The 16,161-nt window shown below is 38.3% G+C and overlaps 1 protein-coding gene across 7 annotated transcripts in view; it reads right to left on the reverse strand.

Annotated features, from left to right (window-relative positions):
• Nucleotides 1-780: 780 nt before the first annotated feature.
• GNA12 (G protein subunit alpha 12) overlaps nt 781-16,161 on the reverse strand; it is a 34,611-nt gene continuing 19,230 nt past the window's right edge. For all 7 annotated transcript variants that reach the window (XM_083584583.1, XM_083584582.1, XM_083584584.1 and 4 more), the window contains 2 exons: nt 8,888-8,938; nt 781-7,271 (listed from right to left, as the gene is read on the reverse strand). In XM_083584583.1, the coding sequence (XP_083440709.1) occupies nt 6,702-7,271; nt 8,888-8,938 (621 nt within the window). In that variant the 3' untranslated portion in view covers nt 781-6,701. The remainder of the gene's footprint in view (nt 7,272-8,887; nt 8,939-16,161) is intronic.

Here is a 16,161-nt window from a genome sequence, read left to right on the forward strand (position 1 = left end):
TCTGGGAATGACCACTGGGAGGAGTGCGGTAAGAAGAAACACCATGGTACACCGGCAATAGCACAATTGAAAGCCTTCATCTGCCCCAGATGCAAGAAAACATGTCTCCCGTATCTTTCACTACTGCCACAGCAGGCACTGTAACTCTCCAATTTTTTTACTTCCTTCTGAAGGCACACACTTCCATTGTCTCCCAAGAGAGATGGATGCCAACCAATCCCACCCACCATTGATCCTAGTATGTTTGGCCTTATGCGCTAGTAACCCCAGTGTTGAGAGTTGTCTGTATATAATTCCAAGAACTCACTGCCTATTTATTGCATCTGATGAAGTAGACTATTGCTACAAAATCTCATACCACAACATATTAAACTTTGAGATGCCATATACAGAAAGTTACTGCTGTAATGAACTGTTGCTCTTCTGGAATTCTTTAAAGCAGCAACTAGATTTATGAAGGAGCCAACAGTAACACAGCCGTAGCAACAGGCCAGCTCTTCCACTTCCTCAAAAATAACCAGCTAAGCCAAACCTCCTTTAACCATTGCCTAAATGGCCTCATCCTTCCTCTTTCCCCCTGAAACCACTTCATTTTCTGGCTGCCTCACACATCTGCTTCTGGCAAAAGGAGGTGTCTTAGACGCAGTGTTGCCTGCCAGTTTCTGTGGAAGTAAGATGCGGCTCAGGGACTGCTGGTTGCTGACCCCATATTATAGCGTACATGACCACAGCTGTTCTCTAACAGAACTTAAATTATTTTACAGACACTTCACTGGAAAGTACAGTAACAAGTCACATTTTAATAGATTTACAAAATTCATATATACAAAACAGTAAGCTAATTCAAAGCTATAATACACATTTTTACACCACATTTTAAAAACCTAATACACAGCTTTCATAAGCTGCTGCTATCACAGCAAAATAGGTCACAAAGAATTATACTCTTTTAGTGCTTACAAAAGACCAGGGTTGTTTTTAAGCACACAATTAAAAATATAACAGTATGAATTATGGCACTTTCATCACAACTTATTTTTAAATTTGTCACTTTTCAACAATAATTAAGCTTTTTTTGCTCAAGTTAAAGATTAAGGCAAGCACAGGCCTTTTCTGTCCACAATACTCAATTTTCTGATGATTCACTACACTATACGAGCTCTAGGGCAGTATTCTATATGCATCACTGAGCATGGAATACTGCCCTAGAGCTGGTATGGTGCAGTGGCCAATTGTGAGCAAGAAACCAAGCATTCATCATGTCAGTTGTGCTTCACTAGTAGCTGTAGGCAAACCACTACTATGTCTGCAATATTGGTATAAAACGAGCCTACTCGTGCAAATATGTGGAATATAGATGAAGCACCAATTGAAAAGGAAGACATTTCTGAAATCACTTTTCAGGTATAATTTCAACACTAGGCAGCATTTTTGTCAGTTCCCTATTTAATTTTTTTCAATTATTCTGCTCCCAACTTTTGACCTAAAGCCCCCAAGATAGTGAACAGAAAACAAACACAAACTTGGATTTATGCTGCTTTCTTCAGCCACCAACCAGGGAAAGGAACCAGATGAAATTGTCCCCAAGCAGATCAGTTGCAGCATGGCCACTCTGTATTGCTCTTATGTATATTCTCTACCAATAAGAACCCAATAACATGCTATGGGCCAGGTGTGCTAAGGAAAATCTTTGGAGAACTCTTGAGGTAGTCTGGGGAAGAACTCCCATGTGATGTAGTTGTTGCTGGGCTAAATCATCCGGGTTGGTAGAACAGATGTTTGGGCCCACATGAGATATCCTGGAAGTACTAATCAAGCAAGCCAGGACCAGCCTTCCTCCCCTCTCCAGCATGTTAGGTTTGTGTGTGCAGGTAGACTTTTATGTGGAAATCATTCAAACATTTGATTACCCTGCCCACATCCCCAGTAGTACAAACTATGCATCTGTTTCAGCTCTTACAGTGCTTCTAGAAAGTAGATTTTGTAATGTTTAGGTTGGTCCTAATAAGGGTTTTCTCATACTGTTGCTTCTGTGTTGTTGTTTTTTAACCTAGTGTACGAACACAGCTACCTATATTTTTGAATGCTTCCAAGAAAGTATTCAGGTTGTATTTTGACAAGGGAATGGAATTTTACCATTGTGGAACAACCACTGAAAATACCATTCTGTGTGTCTTTGCAGTTTGAATTTGGCACATAAATCATGAGAATAGTCTTGGTTGATCTGAAAGTACACAATGGAGTAAAATAAGGAACAGTCTTTTAAGGTATGAGGGCCCCAAATGCTAAAGGCTTGATTTTGTTGGTTTTGAAGAGGATACTTGCTTGCCTTTTAGAACATTTATCAGACCTTCTGCATAGCCAAAGCCTCTCAAGAGCACACTGCAAGAAACCTGAATTTGCATGTCCCAGTTATAAACAAACAGGCAGGCTAGGAAAAAAAAGATTTATGTGTGTGCCAATAGCTACAGTAGTGCCAATAACTTGTTTTAATATGTTGCCAAATCCTTATTCTGGGGGAAAGCATACAGGCTCTTCATTGGTGGCTTTTGTTTCAATGCATTTTGTTTCAACACACATACCGTTAATGCTTAAGCAGCACTGTTTGAAAGTCTAGAAACTAGATCCTTCTCCAAATCTCTCCCTCCCAACAAAAAAACCCATCAAAAAAGAGCTCATCAAAAAAACCCCAACCCTCGAGAGTCGGTATAAAACTATGGGAGGTTTGCTAAATCCTAGGTAACTTGCTGGCCCATTGAGAAGGGTTCTCTAAATCAGTGAAATGAATTGGTGGCAGAAGTAGAAACATCTACCATATCCACAGCAGTGGCGGTATTTTAGTCACTATCCCAGAGGCCACAGAAAGCCTTTTTTAATGGGCCTCAAACTTGCCAAGTATGGTAATCTCTGTTCATCCCTTATAAATTTTTGTGAATGGCAGAATGCTACTCTTTATTTTAAGCTGATAAACTCAATTTTATTTTAAGCTGATAAACTTTATTTTAAGTTGATAAACTCAAGAGTCAGTTTAAACAATATTCTGTTATGCTAACATGGTAAATTCTGCTCATGTGCACAGTCCACTTGAATATGCAGTGTGTGCATAGTATAACATAGGAACTGTGAACTCATGCCAACTTGCAGCTTCCATTTCATGAAAAATGATTTCCCCCCAGCAAGTCCTTGCTCCTGGAGAGTTTATATAAAAACAAGCAGATTTTCAGCGGAAAGTCTACTTCCACCTGTGTGTGCGCACATGCATGTAAATACATATATATGCACACACACCCTGTTAAAGACATGAGGGGGTGATCCTCTTTGTCCATGGCTAAAAACACCAAATGCACAATATACATTATTTACAGCAAAACTTCCTCTGACAAATGAGAAGCTGAAGCCTGTTTGTTATGTAATATGCCAAAGCATAAGTTCAAGGCCTGTAATAGACTGTCTGATGTGTAACCTATTTCCCAGCTTAAAAGTATCATTACATCAAGTATTCCAACAACAAATCTTTCCTCTCCCTGCTAATTGTACTTAGGACAAAATGTTCTCAAGGGATACAATTAAAGGCAAATGTCTTGTGGCTTTGGCAAGAGGAAGAAAGAGCGGGTAATTCAATGGTTGCAGAGCACCCAATACTACTGTACTGGATTGCAAAAAAAGATTTTGAATTCAAAGCAAACTATTGAAACACAGTATATGAGCAGTGCTATGATTAGAAAAGAGGTTTTCCTTATCTGTGTGAAGCTATACTGTTAAAAGATACTTTTAGGATTCCAACTAGTTATTTAAACCAGACTGCACTGTAATCCTGAAATTGTTAAAACATCCTGCCTGTTAGATGCTAAGCTTCTACTACAATGTTAATCACAAGAATTATATCAGTGTGTGATCATGACCAAGGCGTGCAGCTGAAGGGATGAGAAACTGGAGAACTAGAGCTAACAGCATCTTAAATGGCAAAATAAATTGGCTGAAAAATGGATTAGGTTGAACTTGATTTTGACTGCAATCCTAATCTCCATTTACTGGGAAGCAAGTCCCACTGAATTCAATTTGGTTTACTGCTAGGTAGACATAGTTTAGGATTGCAGCCTTAATCTGGCTACTAAAATCTTTACGGTAAGTTTGCCCCAGCAAGGGGCTTCCATCATACCAAAAGATAACTATCTGATACCAAAGGAACACAGTAATATAATACATTTTACATGCAAATACTACGGTAGCCATACAGAAAAAGAAATACAGTACACGACTAGGCAGAGTTGTAAGAAAAAGAACAATTTGAGAACTGCAGCATATTATTTCTAAGTTTTTATTTTAAAACGCAAGTGGTGGCATAGTTCAGATTGTTATAAATGGGTTTGTGCTACTCCCTGCCACTTAAGGGCAAAGAAAAGTTAATAGGTAAAACCGAGGCACTTTTGGGTAGAAAATACATAAAGTTCAATTTTTTAATTGAATAGTCAAGGCTCCTTCTAGATTGTATATTACTGCTGAGGAAGCAAATTAAAATACTGTGACCAGAATACATAAGAGCTACTTATGAATGCCATGGGTTGTGAACATGTCTAATGGGAATTTTCTCCTTTAAAAGCAGGTGCATATTCCACATCACAAACTGCTCTTGAAACTTCTCATGTCAAGATAGCTATTTGAGAAACACAAATCAAACATCTTTTTAGGCATGTGGAATTTCAATTTTCAAAAGAGACATCAATGAAGAAACCCAATGAATAGAAATCGGCAATCGTAGCTGAGATGCTTTCCCCTTAACCCATGAATTCATAGCCTGCAAAATTATTCAACACTTTAGCGTACTCATGGCAAAATTGCAATATTGTTTTCTTTTCTAGAAGCAGATATGAAAATGGTAAAATAATTGCTCCTAGAAAGTAAGACAAGTGTCACTAGAAAGTCTCCAAATGTAATTTCATCTGAAAAGGTTGAAATGTCTGCAGTCACTATGTGGTTGTTGTCTTATTGAAATTTTAGTTTTAGATAAAAAGTAGGAGACAAACGCTTTCTTAATTTCCAAAACTTAGCTTGATTTTGCACAAACATCACTGTAAGAGTGGAAAATTTCTGGTTCAAAGTAGGGTACACCACACAAAAACATGCTTATATAAATGTGAGTAATCCCCACAGGGAAAAAAAAATCCTGGAATTTGTCCAAGCAGAAGTCATGAGAGATTTGTTTTAGTTTGCTGTTATTGGTGGCATTTATACCTGGAGTTTTGCCTACTGTGTAAGACATGATTGTCCCAGAGGGGCATAAGCTACAGCATTCTGATACAGGAAAGAATAAGCCCTTTATAATTTGATATGACAAGTATGGTACCAAAAGTATGGTAAACATTTCTTATGTTTAAGAAGATCCCTGAATAAAGTCTAAAGCACTGAAAATGTAGGGTTTAGTGTAGTTAATACATACCTCATATCAGACAGAGTGTGAAACATCAGTACACACAAAATAGGCACCCATAGTTAAATTCAACACTTTAGAATTAAAAAGGAAGTTCACATCAACATTATTCACAGCCTCCTGCAAATTCACATGTACTCTGTAGTAGCCTTAAAGGGGCAACTTTAAACTTGACAGTTTACAATATTTTAAGTGTATATTATATAACCTAGTAAATTCATACAGCAACAATTAAGGATTAGTTCAAAGCAGAGCTCTTCTTTCCAAACTCAGTGCAGCTGTAAAGTGGAAACCTCAAGAGCATTTGGCTTTAGTGCTATGAGCAGCCTCTGCTTACCAAACATTTGGCTAAGGAATAGCATTAGCTTCCCTTTTATGAGAACGCCCATATGTCTCATACATAATATTCTGTCAAGAGAAAGTTTTCATATAGTTCCAACTATAGGTTTGAGAACAGAGTTAATGTCTCAGCAGAGCATCTGTGTGAGCTCCAGCCTCATGCTATATGAAAAGTAAAATAAAAAGAAAATAAAGGTCGTATTTTCCATGATGCAATAAACACTGTAACATGTAGTGCAAAGTACAGCCCTGTGTTGCACCAACCCAGGTCTTGGATTTCTGCCCCCTTTCAGGCCAATTGCTAAAATGAAATTCACTAGTGTGGCCAGCCAAGTTCAATTTACAGTTGTAAACTTCGACAAGAGGGAAACTGTAGAGTCTCAAAGAAGAGCTGGATAATCATTTTGGCAAGCACAGTCTGGTTACTGGCAAACAATTTTGCGTACACCAAACCTAGATAGTGACATATTGCAATGTATTCTCTGAATAGAAGTATCAATGAACTTACTGGATTTGTTAATTCAGCACCCAAAACAAGAGAGGCAGACAGGCTTTACAACCAACAAACTCTCTTGCACAATGACAGTGGATTAAAAAACACAAATGTCTTTACATCATTTTTCAAACTTAGAATTATCTTTTCAAAAGGCAGAAGGCAATAATGTTATTAAGAGTTCAAAAGAAGGCACTGCACTTGCAATTTACTACTTTCAGTAGTTTTTTTGTTTTTTGTTTTAGTTAAGTGATACAGTAGCTAGCTTGAGCTCTCACAATCCTTCTGCTTGTTGCTCCTCCATTGGGACTGGCTATTTTGCAGCTTCCTTGAGCCAAGTAACAGCATGGATCTTTTTTTAAAAAATCCATCGTATAGGCTATAAAGGTTGGGCCTTCAACTAGGCTAGGTTTGAATAGACAGTTTTCCTTCAGTTTTCCTTCACTGCAACATAATATCCTTAAGGTTTTCCTGAAGGATTGTATCCTTCACAGCATGGAACACAAAGCGGATGTTTTCAGTGTCTATGGCTGTGGTGAAATGATGGAAGAGGGGTTTACTGCGATTCCGCCGCTTTCTGTCAAAACACTGTACCAGGTAACGCTGAACATCTTCCAGCCGGTGAGGATCACCCCTGAAGTCTGAGAAGTACTTCTTAATGCTGACATTCTTCACTTTCTCCACAAGGAGGTCCATTTTGTTAAGGAAGAGAATGATGGAGACATTAAAAAAGAGCTTGTTGTTGACAATGGTTTCAAAGATGTTCATAGATTCAACTAGTCTATTTGTGCGTCTATCTTCCATAAGGACCTGATCATATTCACTTGAGGAGACCATGAATAGTATAGATGTTATCCCATCAAAACACTGAAACCATTTTTGGCGTTGAGACCGCTGTCCACCCACATCGACCATTTTGAAAGGAATCTTCTTGATGATAAAGTCATGCTCCACAATCCCCTTGGTAGCTTTTCTAGCCAGCAAGATGTCTTGCTTACTGGGAAAATAGTTCTGCAGAAAGAGACATGGAGGCAGGGAAAATATCAAAATGGATCAACAGCTGCTTCCATTGAAAGAGGGTACAGATACACTGAGTCAGGGTAGTGACCAGAGGGGTAAATGAAGGAGAGAAGAAACTAATGATCAATCCTAAGCAACCTGCTCAGCTGAAAATGTGAGTTGAATCAAGTTGAATCAAGTGAATCACAAGGCCACTCTGCTACATGAACTGCTCACCTTCACTTAAGGTATTTTCATTATGTCTACTCGGTTGCATGAACTGGCTGTAAACCAATTCAATTTGAAGTAACAAACTGAATAGTTTACAAGCCTCCTCAGTATCATGAACATATCCTTTGAAATTCTGTGTACCATCCTTACAACATATGCAATAAAAACTGGGGTTTTTGACAGCCTACAACATGCAAGTTTCACTGTTGCTGGCCCTGGCCAAGTCTCACTGCCACTACATCCAAAGTAAAATGATGTGGTATGTTTAACAATTTTGCAACGAACTGAGCAACAATGCAGACCTATCTTTGTTCCACCTCTCTATCTGAAACATAGAGCCAATCCTAGGGGCCAAGGTTATGTTGGCCCCCCTGTACTGCATCATGTGATTGATCGGGGGAGCAGGGCTTACCTGCCCCAAATATTTTATTCAAGTTGGCACCCCTGATATGAACAGTGGGTAGAGGGAAGCATCCCTCTTCCCTGAAAAAGAAATGATACTGCGGAGGTCATTATTATCTAAGAAATTGTTAGAATCACATTTTGCCAGACAAAGGATCCACCTCGTGCCTATGTGCATTAAGAGTGCTGTGTGTACTTTAATGTAAGTCTGACTTGCTGACAGTTCCATACGATTCATATCCCATTTGGGAATTATTCAGTTGCCTATATTCACATACTGTCACACAAACAACCTTTTTGTCTTAATACTTCATATTGAAAGTATTAAGAAAAAAAGGTTGTTTGTGTGACAGTATATGAATATAAGCAATTGCATAATTCCCAAATGGGATATGAATTGTACTAACTACTTTATGTACAATATTCTTTTTTGCGGGGTGGGTGGGTTGTAAACTTTATTCACTTAGGAACAGTTGCCTTTCACCACAGAGTAGATAGAACTGGAAACAGTGACTGTTCCCCAACTGTGGTCAGTGAATTTACCAGTGTTAGGTGAGCTTCATTCAGTTATCTAGATTTGTGGTTGAAATGGGAGATGGCACATCAATTGCACTGAATATTCATATTATTTTTAATTGCATTTTTATTTATTTTACTGTATTACTATTTGAATTCCATGGAATTAATTTGCTACCACAGGCAGAAAAATAATTAAGTACCGGTAGTTCACAAACACCTGCAATTTTCAAATCGTCCTGGGGTGGGGGAAATTTGGGAACCACTGAGTTAAAGGGTGGTTGAGGAAGACAGTAAGCAGAGTTTAGTTCTGCTCGGTGATTCTCCATTTAGTTCTGCATTTTCTACACTGTGCATTTGTACAGTTTTTGGTTTTCTTCAAGGCCATATGGTTTGAGCATATCAGACAAAGAACATAAAAAGGCACAATGCATTAAGTACTGGAGGACAGAATGGGGCAAAGAAAAAGCAAATCTCACCAATTGGCCAATCCGGTCCAAATTATCCAGAAAATATTTCACTGATTCACCCTGTTGAGAGAAGAGGACATTTGCAGCTAATTTCTGGAACTGGGGTTTACAAAGGCAAAACCATGTTTTATAGAGGGGAAAAAACTTTCACTGTACTGTATTATCCTTGATAATCTCTGAAAACAAGTTTGAAAAGACTAGCATGTGGAAACACATAATGCCAAGTAGCGTAGCCTTCCAACAAAATATAGCTCAGTCCAGTCATTTCCAATCTGAAAAGGGTATACAGCCTTTACACGGTTTCCAGTTAAGGCCATCACATGCATCTGAAAATCCTGATCTACTTCCTTCATGTCCAGAAGCAGGTCCTCCAGGAAATACCTTCCAGATTACTCTGAAGCAACCATACAGGAAGAGTAAGAACAGGGATGGCATGTCAAAACCTGCTGCTTCAGAGCAACTGGGACTTGGACAATCTAGCAAGTTTCCTTTCACCCTTGAGATACAAAATGTTTCTGACTCTAGGCTAATAGCAGCAATGAATGCTGGCTAGAGAGAAAGGAAGCCCTAGTTCAGCAGTCTTTTTTTAAAAAAAAAGTCCCCAAAACTTAATTTTTATTATTCTATTTTAAAGAATTAAGCTGCTCAATTATCAATAGTGTTTGCTTTGTGGTACACAATATTATATTCTCATTAATATTCCTGTTCCTCCTACCCAAAGAGTTAAACACAAAAGGTTGGGTGATTACTTTTTGCACTGCTATATATCCTATGCTGTATATCCTCTGACTCAATCTTGCCAACTGGGACCACATAGGAGGTGCTGTTCCCATTGTTGAGCAGCAGCCATGAGTCACTGCACAACTGGGAATTGGAAAATCCAAAACTATGAGCAGCAGGGCCTGAAATAGGCCAGGTCCCACATTTCAACATTACTTTGAGCTTCATATCTTGTTCTTTGGATATTTCTGGCTTATATTGTAGAGCTTCTTCCTGCTTTGGTCTTAAAAGGGAGGACTGTGGGGACTCTTGTGTCATTTTCATTTGTGACACTTAGCAAGTTAACAAGAAACAGAGGGCCTTGCTTAGTGCATTGACATTTGGAGCAGCCACTTTGGAAAGAGTCTGCACGCAAAAGCACCTAGACAACAACTTGTTTGGTGTTAAGACGTTTGATGTTAAGACATGATACGATGCAGGGCTTACCAAACTGTGTGTCACGACACGTTTGTGAGTCGGCTGCAGTGTGTATGTGTGTTGCACAAATGCTCCTTAATTTGATAGTAAAACTGAATTACTGTGCAATGTGTCACCAACATGAAAAGTTTGGAAAGCTCTGATGTAATGTATACACAATTTTTAGTTGTGTATAAAGAAATTGGCATCAGTAGGACTTCGTTTCTTTGTGGATTTAGCACTCATGAGATATGAACTCCATATGAGGTCTCCCAGGGACAAAGCCAACTTAATTTGTTGTTGTCAGATGAAGCACAGGCACAAACTGCGGAAATTTCACACTTGAAGCTTTAGCTAGGTCTTCAGCAACCTTTTTCTTTTTTAAAAAAAGTGTTAACAGTTCTGATATTTTTCTACAAGTAATCTAAAAGCTTCCCTCTAGTTAATTTATTCTAATACAAGATAAGAAATTAGATCATTTGGTCTACATTTGCTAGCACATTAACCTTTTGCTTTTCCCAGGACAAAGGATTAATTTAGCCTTCCTGATTATGGTTCTATGAAGCCCAGCTCCTAAATTTAGTTCACAGTTTAAGGTTAAATCCAGACCAGGAGTTACAAAAAAGAGCATCTGTAAAAGTTCCAGATACATGTATTTTATTTAAAAAAGCATTTCTAACCACTCCATCTTTAAAAAAATCTCTAAATAGTCTACAATATATATACAATATAAAAATAATACCCATTAGTACAAAAATATAAGCTAAAACCAACAATTTTTAAAGCATCCTTCTGTCTGAAGCGCCTCCAGGGGTGAAGTCAAACCGCTGTGTTAGCTGTGACAGTGGGATATTTTATTTCTAATCTTGCAGGAACAAGAGCTTCATTTTCACTGGCTGCCTCACAGTTCCCAAAGTACAGAAATATAGTTTATGACAGTGGTCCTCAACTGTCTTTTTCTCTGCACCACACTTTCAGAATAAAAATTTGCTTGCAACACACCTCATTTTTTTTATTGATAAGAAAAACACTGGAAAACAAAAAGAAACAACACCTATCATTGCTTGATATTTTTCCATATTCTGCAAATTAAAATATTATTTTGATAGTAAGCTATACTACATTATACTACACTGAAATGTTTAAATGTTTCTTGAATATTTCTGCCATACTTGCTATCTTCAAGTGCCATCCTTTCAGAGCCACTGGCTTATGAGTACAGTGGTACCTTGTGTTACATACTAAATCTGTTCCGGAGGTCTGTTCGTAACCGGAAACTGCTCGTAACATGAGGCACACTTTTGCTAATAGCGCCTTCCGCTGCTGCTGTGCTGCCGGAGCACGTCTTCTGCTCGCACCCTGGGGCAAAGTTCGCAACAAGGGGCATCTACTTCCGGGTTAGTGGTGTGCGTAACCGGAAGCATTCGTAAGGGGGGCAGTATGTAACACAAGGTACCACTGTATGTGGGACTCTCAACACCGATGATGCTAAATCAAATTTAATATGCAGGCAGACCTCTACCTAAAGCAGAGATGGAGAACCTTTTTGACCCAACGGGCCAGATCAGAACTCGACTCCCCACATATCACCTGGGGAGTTTAATCCTGCTTTCTGCAGTGATCTGCTGTACAACCAGCTACAACTCTGTCTGCTGCACACCTGACGCCACACATGCCAACAAGTGGATGTGGATTTTGGAAAACCTCCTCCCTTACAAATGGGGAGGCCTGATGGGCCAAACGTGGCCCAAGGCTGGAGATTCCTCACTCCTGACACAATGATATGCCTGTAATATAAATGACAGTGACACAAAATCAATACCACAGCACTAGCACCTAGGACAAGTGAGAGATGAGTGTCCAATATCTTCAAATCAATAACTATTGCTGAATTAATTTCTAGTCAAGTGAAACAATGCATGTGTGAACTTCACTGTTTGTATACGAGGTGCTTCAATTTCAAGTTATCTCTAATAAGTTTAATGTTGCCAAGCAATCATTTATTATATAAACAGAGTGTGGATATAATAATATGTCCTAAGGTGAGCAAGTATTTCAAGATTTAGGGTGTTTTGAAACACTAAGTACAGTGGTACCTTGTGTTACAAACGCTTCAGGCTACAAACTCCGCTAACCAGGAAGTGGTTGCTCCAGGTTAAGAACTTTGCCCCAGGATAAGAACGGAAATCGCGCGCCAGTGACAGCAGGAGGCCCCATTAGCGAAAGCACGCCTCAGGTTAAGAACCGTTTCAGGTTAAGAACAGACCTCTGGAACGAATTAAGTTCTTAACCCGAGGTACCACTGTAGTGACAGGCATAGATTGATATTAAAGAGTTTTATAATTGTAAAACCAGGGGCATGGAACCTGTGATTCTCTAGAACTGTTGGACTCCAATTTCCAGTAGCCCTAGCCAGCATGGCCAATGGCCAGTAAAGATGGGAGTTGTAGCCCAGCAACATCAGGGGTGGGGCATAGATTCCCAACCCCTGTTACAGATACAGCCTGTGAATTACAGTCCACTGGCAATATTTGTAACTCCGATAAAAGCAAATATTCCCCATCCAGTTCCGCAAGTTGGGCAAGGGTATAAATCCTACGTTCAGTTCATTTCCCCCCAAAGGAGACATTGATCTGGAATGTTTTAAGTTTGGGTTGCATCAGATAATTGAGCCGATTCTTACGAATTTGTAAGTGTAAAGAAGATATAACATCAGTTTCACACTGTTGTCTCATAAGATTCACAGTATTAACACTCACATTAAAAACCAAGTAGTTAACACAGTATGCTTCATATGTGTTAAGTGATATTTTAGTGGAAGTACTAATCTAGAAACCTCTGCACAATAATGGAAATACAAACTTTAAACTGTCTCAATGCCTCTGAAAAATAGTCGGGATTACTGTATACAGATGAACAGAAGGCCAGGAAACTTTATAACAGTTTATAACTGATAGCACATTTGTAAAAGGAGCTAGAATTTTATTAATGTAGCAATGACATCTTTAAAAAAGGAGAGTAAGGCAAACATCATTTTGCTAGAATGACAATCCTAGTAGCATCAATGCAGTTCAGTGAAGTAGTGCATTGTTCTCTTCAAATACTCTACCAAAAATGTAAGATAAATTCACAAGTGGTCATACATAATGGTTTAGGTGTATTGCTTAATTCACTTCAATGATATGTTGCTAAATTTTGATGACTACATCCATGTACAGGTACTGAAAGAGCCAATGGGACGTAATGGAAACAGGCTAGGACAAGTTGAAGTTAATAGAATAGTAAACAACTTGCTCTGGGGCCCCTAACATCATTAACTGAGATAAAAGGACTGCCTTCAAAATAAAGCCCGAGCATGCAACTAAGCCACATAATACAGCTATTACTCTATGACTTAGATACTGAACTACACAATCACATATGGATTAGTCTAGGACTGCAGTTATAGTCTCTAGGACTGAGAACAATAGCCCTGTTCTCAGAAGGCTAAAAGCTTTCACCTAGAGCTTTCCCTAAAAGTCAGGAGTACTGTATACTGAAAACAAAAAAAATTTTTTCCTTCCAGTAGCACCTTAAAGACCAACAAAGTTAGTTCTTGGTATGAGCTTTCGTGTGCATGCACACTTCTTCAGATACACTGAAACAGTGTATACTGAAGAATTTGTACCACTAAGGTAACAACCAAACCTTGGAATACCTTAACTGTACATAGCTTCAGATTTTGCCTCTGTTAGCTATTGTTATACTTCTTTCCCCTGAAGGCTCTTGTGCAACCTGATGTCTGCATGATACCTAGTAGAGTTCCATGTGAATGCCCACCTCCTTCCATATTCTACCTTAAGACTATATGCAGTTTCTTTCTTCTTCTTCTTTTATGCTTTATTAACCGTACTTACATCCATACATCAAAGATATTTTATAGTCTGTAGATCAAACTCATCAAAATAAAAATTCCAACAAAGAAGTATATATCTTCATAAATTTGACTACCTCTCCTTCTCAGCACTTTTCACTCTAATAAACCTATTGCCTAAATTTATCAGCAAAATCATAATAAAATATTGATATGCATCTATGTATATCTATCTATCTATATCTATTTTAACCCTTTTAACCTTTATTTACAGAGCTTATTCAAAAGCTGCTACCGAATTCAGATTGCAACATTTATTTTTAAAGTAACTCTTTGGAGGTTTCCAGTTATCAATGAACTCCTGTTTTTGCTTATCTTTAATCTTTAATTTTTTCCAAGAGACTATCTAGTTCAGCATATTCTACCAATTTTAGTAACCATTCTGATCTGATGGAGATTTGGTCACTCTTCCAATGTTTTGCTGTAAGTACTCTCGCAGAAGTGGTGGCATACGGAAAGACTTTCCTTATCTTCCTATATAGATCTGATCCTGTAATACCCAATAAAAATGATTCTGGTTTTTTTGGGGAAGGATGCATTTAACATTATTTGAAGCTCAGTATGTATGCCATTCCAGAAAGTTTTGATCTTTTTACAAACCCACCACATATGGAGCATGGCTCCACTTGATTCTCCGCATCTCCCACATATATTAGGGACACTTTTGTACATATTGGAGAGTTTAGAAGGGGTTAAATACCAGCGGTATAACATCTTTTGAAGGTTCTCCCTTAATGTACAGCATGCCATAAAGTTCCAATTTACTTTCCATAGGTGTTCCCATTGGCTCATCTTTATGTTGTAAGCAAAGTCTTAGGCCCATGTTATCATTGAGGACTTAACCTCCTCCTCCTTGACTTCCCAGTCAAGGAGGAGTCAGTATGTTTTGGAGAGGGTTTTAGTTTTAGAATTTATTAGCTCTGATTCAAATCTGGAAATCTCCATCGAAAATCCTCTTTTTTAAATCACATTTGAAGGTTTCAAATAATTGATAATATTGGAACCAGGCTGCGACTTGATATTTTATTTCTTCGATTTTCAAAATTTTTTTAACTGGTTCTTTTCCTCTATAAATAATGATTTATAGACAGGCCAATTTCCATTTGTGTTTTTCCTTTTAACGGCAAGAGCTTCAGTTGGTGAGATCCACCATGGCACCTTAGGCTTGAGAAGGTTCTTATATTTTCCCTAAACGACGTAAAGGGAATTCCTGATGACACGATTCAAATTTTTTTTAATGAACTTTAACCTTTCTATAGCCCAGGTATGCATGTCAGCCGAATCTGTTGTTGTACCCCTCCAGGTCCAGCAATTCTGGATTTTTGAGTGTGCACTACTCCTTCAACCAGGTGAGACAGGCTGCCTCATAGTACATTCTTAGATCTGGCAGACTATATGCAGTATCATGGCATTACCACCAGCCAAGTCCCTCCATTTTTGTGTTCATTTAATGTCTTCATCAAATCTGATTAAGAGTTCTGGAGTGCTCAAAAAATTGCATGCTATTGGTATTGTCTGTCAGTATGCTTTTGGCTATATTTTTTATCATTGATGTAAAGCATGGTATATAATTTGAATAAATAATAATAATAATAATGCTTTAAAATTCATTTTAGACTTCTACTACTTATAGCTCTGAAGTAGTATTTTGAGCAGCCAAGCCATAAGTAAGATAAGCTGTCACAATGTTAACACATAGTGTAGCCAACCTTGATGCATAAGGTGTGCCTAGAAATCAAAGGTAAAAATAAGCTTGATAATTGCGGTTCTTGTGGGAAAAGAGATAATCCTCTGGAATTAGTTATTTCTCAGCATTTTAACATTTTTATTCAGTTGAGATACTTTCAAAATAAAGAAGGGGACATTTTGGCTGATAAACCCATGAACCCATTTCTCTAAGTTGAACTAAAAGTAAAGCATCCAACAAAAGCCTCTTCTTGCAGGTTCTCCAATGGATCTATATCAGAGATTTAAAAGGTTGCTGAGAGGTTGCTGTTTCAGTAGAAGTGCTAAAACCAGTAAACTAAACCTTTTCCATCAGCAATGGCAGGAGCTGAACAGACCACATCTTAGCTACACAGAAAACACACACATATATATCTACTAAGATCAAAGCTCATTTGCCTGTCTCACAGATATACAGGTAACTGGAATGTCTCAGAAGAGACTGTTCAACAAGAGATGCAATGAACAT

The sequence above is a fragment of the Podarcis filfolensis genome (genome assembly GCF_964270895.1).
Source record: "Podarcis filfolensis genome assembly, chromosome: 14".
In the NCBI taxonomy this organism is placed as follows: Eukaryota; Metazoa; Chordata; class Lepidosauria; order Squamata; family Lacertidae; genus Podarcis; species Podarcis filfolensis.